The sequence below is a fragment of the Peromyscus californicus genome, unplaced genomic scaffold (assembly GCF_007827085.1).
Source record: "Peromyscus californicus insignis strain IS unplaced genomic scaffold, ASM782708v3 Scaffold_14__1_contigs__length_90479793_seg_2, whole genome shotgun sequence".
Lineage (NCBI taxonomy): Eukaryota > Metazoa > Chordata > Mammalia > Rodentia > Cricetidae > Peromyscus > Peromyscus californicus.
Window position 1 is genome coordinate 45,496,727 of NW_026294436.1, and position 6,000 is coordinate 45,502,726.

Here is a 6,000-nt window from a genome sequence, read left to right on the forward strand (position 1 = left end):
GCAAAGTCCTGCCTGTTCATTGAATTAGGTTCCTGCTGCCTGGGACAGAGAACAACTTCCATAAAAGGATTTTAAAAGCTCAAAAGAAGCCTGGGTCATCTTTCAGGGACAGAAGACCCTTGAAGCAAATAAAACCCGGGCCGAGTGGATTCAGTGGTCCTATAACTGACTATGTTTGAGTCAGACTCATCTGCACGGGTATACAGAAGGTAAGTTCCTTGAAGTCAGGAACCCATCTGGTTTGTTCACTACTGGGTCATTAGTCTATGAAACAGCATCTCACACATAGTAGGTACTCACTAAATAAATATCTGTGCAACATTTCATGGGTTGTGCAAGCAGAGAGACAAATCTCAATCTCTCTCTCTCTCTCTCTCTCTCTCTCTCTCTCTCTCTCTCTCTCTCTCTCTCTCTCTCTCTCTCTCTCGGCTGCCTTAGATAAATGATTCCTTCCCTGTATGAGCTTGGCTTTCAAAAAGGCCACACTGAACAGTGCAGACACCCTGCCACTGGTCAATTACAGGCACAATGGCAGGAAACTGGGCTGTAGGCCGGAGCAAACTGATGCTCTGAGTCACAAAGGTGCAGATGAAAAGTAGCAGGCACAGACCTGTGGGCCTGCTCAGGCGGGAGACCTCCACGTTACAATCTGTTGTGTTATTTTATAAATTAAGCATCTCTGCCATCCATCCAATTGTTGGATGAAACAGACATTCAACTATTCTTTGCCACTGTACAGATATTAAGTTTTCTTCATTGTTGCTCTCAGATGATATCATTTTACCTGTGGCTGCTCAAATGTCTGGCTTCCCAGAGCCCTGAGCATAGTTGAGCACTATGAGACCAGGCTTCTCTTTCCCACAATAGGTAACAATGCACAGTGAGTGAAGGCTGCCTATCATTTGAGAAAAATGAGAGCCTCTGTCAGTTCAGACACAGGGAGAAGCCAAGAGAGGGAGAAAGAATGATCCACCTGCAATCTTCAAAGGTTCATCATAGAACTGAATCAACAAGCAATGAGAGAAGTGCTGTAGTATAAGCAGGCAATGGCCCCAGAGAATAAAACCTCCCGATAGAAGGAGACAGCTAGCTAGACACAGCCCAGGCTTCTCTGACTCTGGCCTTGATCTTTCAATTCAAAGCCCTAGAATCATGTTTCTGTCCTACAGAGCCAAAGTCTAGACCCCAGGCCAGGTCCCAGTTCAGAGGACTGATCCATCAAAGAGGCCATGAATTTACATCTCGGTTGACCTAAGATGAGCCATCAGAAAGACCAAGGATCTAGCAGATGTGACTCCTGCAATTTGGTTCTAGCAATGTCACTAACGTGTGTCACTCACTCAACCAAAGATCTTTCTTCATAAGCTTCAGTTTCCCTCTTGGTAAGACAAGAATAATAGTCCTCTCACACTAAAGCATCATGTGAGGGTCTAGTTTTTAAAAAATGCTTTGAAGAGGGTAGAATATAGGAATAATATACATACCAGACATTATTAGATGATGATAAACTCATAATCCTTAGCTTTGGTTTAACCAAGATGGTTCTGTGACCAGTGTTAAGCCCTAAGTTCTCTCCTTACAAGGGGATAAAATCTCCCTCCAAACAATTGCAACCCATTAAAGCTCCTTCCCCCACAGGCAGAGAAGAAAGAGAACCTCCATGGGGCAGCTGTGACCATCTCCCTAGGCTGAGAAAGAAGAGATTCCACAGAGCTCCTCTGGGCACCGTCAGTTAGGACTCACAATCCAGCCGCCTCCATCCGTGTCCATGTCACAGTACACCTGCATGGGCCGGCTGGCGTCGCCATTTAGGTAGATAGTGTAGAGGCCACTGGCGGCATTGGTGTTCTGCTGAACCTGACTGCAGTCTGAGGGGTGTGGAAAACGGGCGTCCACTGAGAGCAAGCAGAGGGACAGTGTTGTCAGAAGGGAAGGAAGGAGAGACAGCACAGCTTTCCCCGTCACAAGGCAATTCACTTTGCTCAGAAATTATTTCATAGCATCCTACACTATTTTGCCTCTTCCAAGTCTTGCCTCACGTATTAGTTTTCTCCCTCTCTCTGCTCCCATCAATTCTGCAAATGCACTATTAAGTTAGGTTTGTGTCACTCATGTCCTAGGTTAGCTCTCCCAGGTGCTACACTCAGTTTTTAGTCTCTTCACTATGGGGGTGAATTTGTTTGGAATCCACAACCCCATTTTCATTTCTCCATAACTCCATGCTCCTCCCAGGCCTCTCCAATGCCTGTCTCTACTTACTGTCATTTAAAAGGCTGGATTCCACATTACCTGTAGAAAGGGTGGTGGATACACTCCGGCTCCTGCGGTCACCCTTAAAGGCAACCAAGGAAATAGGGTAGGTGACACCCTGTTCCAGGTCTTGCAATTCAAACCTCTGCTGGCCTCTTTGGAGCTGCACTTCCTACAGACAAAGCGGGTAACAGACAGTAGGCAATTCAGTGTCTCTTCCCAGCACCGTGGGCATCATCACCATTTACTAACTCCATGTCAGCAACTCTCCAAGTGCTCAGTGGCAGCCCAGAATCCCGGTGAGTCTCAGTCACTCCCCTGGAGGGCCATGCCATGGAGAGTCAGCCCTGCTAGAAGGGCTAGCTGAGAGCCAAGGCCTTGCATGGACACCACTGGAGAAGCAGCCAGGTTGCCTAGAGATTCGTGCCTTCGGCTATTCGTTGAGACACTGACTCTAGCCAATGCTATCAGCAACAGGCTGACAATGCTGGACTAAGAACATGTTTTTAAAAAGAAGGCAAAACTGGCCATCATATCTGTGAGACACAGAAGTAGTTGGTATTTCAAGAAATCCTTCTGAATATGTCTTACTCACTCTATAAACAACATTGGACTGACTCTCATTGCAATAATGAATGTACTCATTTTAATAATGAATAAATCAAAGCGTCCTTCTTTTACTTCTTATTTCTTATTTATCTGTTTGCTTATTTATTGACAAAGAGAGATAATGACAGTTTTCTATTTGGCCAAGTCTGGAAACTTTTCTGGACTTCAGAGATTCATGAGGAAGGCTAGCCCTTGAAATAATGGTCATCTATTTATTCAGTGAGTATTTATTGATGGCCTCAGGAATGGTGACACACACCTCCGATCTTAACTGCTTTCAAGACTGAAGCAGAAAGAGTTCAAGTTTGAAGTCAGCCTTGGCAATTTAGTGAGACCTTGTCTCAAAATAAAAATATTAAAAAGAGATAGAGATATAGTTCAGGGTTAGAGTATTTGCCTAACACATATAAGGCCCCTGAGATAAAACCCTCACTCTCACCAAAAAAAAAAAAAGAAAAGAAAAGAAAATATTCACACCAACTGCATGCTAAGCACTATCCTAAATGCTTTAGATACAAAAAAAAAAAAAAAAAAAACAGACAAAAAAAATTCTCAGTCCTCCTGGAACTTAAATGTATTAAGCAGACCCAACAATTTATAGAAGGGGAGAGGGGAGAAGGAAGAGGAGCAAGAGGAGGAGGAGCAGGAAGAAGAGCTGGAGCAGGAGGAGGAGAAGCAGGAGGAGGAGGAGGAGAGGGAGGAGGAGGAACAGGAGGAGCAAGAGGAGCAGGAAGAGCAGGAGGAGGAGGAGCAGGAGGAGCAGGAGGCGGAGGAGCAGGAGGAGCAAGAGGAGCAGGAAGAGCAGGAGGAGGAGCAGGAGGAGGAGGAACTAGCAGCAATATCAGGGCTGACAGTAGAGCTCAGTGACACAGAGCGTGCCTAGTGTGCACACCACCCTGAGTTTGAGGCCCTAGAACAGCAGAATAAGCAATGAACAAGTGAATGATAAAAGGAGGTCTATGCACAGCCCCCAAATGTGTAGCAGTCAGCTAGGAACAGGCACAGAGGTTAGTCCTTACAATGAGAACACAGTATTCACAAATAACATCACTTAGCAATAGGGGCGGGGGGATCAACAAGTCAAGCCAACTTGTTCTACAGGGAGGCTGTGAAGAGAAGGCACCAAGAGAAATAGAGGAAACTCTCATACCTTCACTGTGCCATTTGGGAACTGGTAGGTCAAAATGTAGCCATCAATTTGAGCAGAGGGAGGCATCCAGGTCAACACCCCACCATAATGTGTTACACCAAATGGACGAAGATTTTTGGGAGGGTCAATTTCTGTAAATGAGAAGCCAGGTAATAATTACTCCTAAAATATGCATAATTTTGAGTGATCTGTTTTCATTTTTTTCTATGTATTTTCCCATTTCTCTCCCTGCCTTTAAGCAGCTGGTAGTCCTGTTCTTGCTCAGAGCCCTCCCAACCTTCGTTTCTAAACGTCAGATCTGTGGAAGTCAAGAGGATTTAGGGATATGGCTTTGAGTGGTCTCTAGAGGGAGGGACCCCTCGTGGGTTTCCCTCGTGGATTCCCAGAGTGGTAAATATGAAGAGCGTAATTTGGCACACAGGTTGTCGGTGGTGGCAGAGCTCCCTGTGTGATTTGGAAGGATGAGAGCCACAGGTTAGAAAGGGCCCTGCACACAGAACCTAGGGATTGCTCAGAGAACATTGTATGGAGAGGTAATGAAAAGCTAGTGTGCCTCTAATGTCCAGCACTGAGAAATCCCCCAAACTTACATGTTGAGATTAGGAGCCATAATGTGTAAGGAGATTTGGGATAAAATTAAATTAGCATAAAAATACAAAATTCTATTTCTTAAACACCTAAGTGTGTGGCCTTCAATTCATACCCAGTACAGAAATAAGAGATAATATTATATGTTAAAACAGAAAGAAACTGGGTGTGGTCATGCATACCTATCATTCCAGGACTCAAGAGGCTGAACCAGGAGGATTTCAGAGAGCTTGAGGCCAGAGGCCTTCCTGGACTTTAGAGTGGACTTCCTGGACTCAGTAAGAAAGGTGGTAGGATTGTTAGCTAGGAAGGTGCAGATACCTTGCCTACTCAAATGCCAGAGGGCATACACATGTATGTGAGCATGTACCAGAGGGCATACATGGGTACCTGAGTATATACCAGAGGGCATACACATGTATGTGAGTATGTACCAGAGGGTGTACACTGGTATGTGAGCATGTACCAGAGGGCATGCATGGATATGTGAGCATGCACATGTAGACCAGGAAAAAAAAAGCTCAGCAAAAATACTAATTCTCACCAAAGCTGGTTAGAATGTTCATATTTTTAAGCAAACAAGATATGAATGGAAATTTCCATTTTAAAAAATATCATAAAAGGCAATTTTAATTTAGAACTTCCTAAAAAGACATCTCCAGGCTATTTTCTGCCCAGTAGCATTTCAGCTGAGAACTGAATTGCAGTATTTTAATAGAAATCAGACAGCTGTTGTTTTGAATTAGGTTGTTTTGACAAATTTTGAGTCTCTGTAATATCAGCTTGGTTTGATTTTCTAAAGCATAACATCTGGCATGGATCATACTTTATCCATCACATAGAGAGACTGAAATTCCTTCAGAATCAAAGGAGGGCATAGCTATTTAAATATTTTAAGGTAGTTTCTACCTCCTCTTTGATTCACAACTGTCCCCTGGCTGTGGACTTGAGATGTCTGATTTAGTTACTTTCATATTTCTATAAAGCAGGAAGATAAAAATATCATTATTATCTTTAAAATTGGGAAAAGTAGGGCTGACAAAACGGCTCTGCCAGCAGGTGCTTGCCACCAAGCCTGACGACCTGAGTCCAATCCCAGAACCTACATGAAACAAGGAGAGAACCAACTCCTGCAAGTCATTCTCTGACCCCCACGTCATGACCCCCATGAGCTGTGGATGCTCATGTCCACATAGAAAAAGAGAGAAAGACAGAGAGAGAGAGAGAGAGAGAGAGAGAGAGAGAGAGAGAGAGAGAGAGAGAGGAGGGAGAGGGAGGAAGAGAGGGACAAGGAGGGAAAGAGGGAAGGAGAGAAGGGAAGGGAAGAAGGAGGGAGGAGGGAAAGAGAGAAATGTAATTTAATTGTTTTAAACTGGGGAAAGCAAAGAGAAAATAAGGGAGGA

General features: G+C 44.3%; 1 protein-coding gene across 1 annotated transcript in view; it reads right to left on the reverse strand.

Annotated features, from left to right (window-relative positions):
- Tnn (tenascin N) overlaps positions 1-6,000 on the reverse strand; it is a 64,502-nt gene that overhangs the window by 16,064 nt on the left and 42,438 nt on the right. Inside the window, exons 15-17 of the mRNA XM_052737341.1 lie at positions 4,010-4,140; positions 2,290-2,422; positions 1,744-1,895 (exon numbers count right to left, since the gene is read on the reverse strand). Coding sequence (XP_052593301.1) covers positions 1,744-1,895; positions 2,290-2,422; positions 4,010-4,140 — 416 coding nt within the window. The remainder of the gene's footprint in view (positions 1-1,743; positions 1,896-2,289; positions 2,423-4,009; positions 4,141-6,000) is intronic.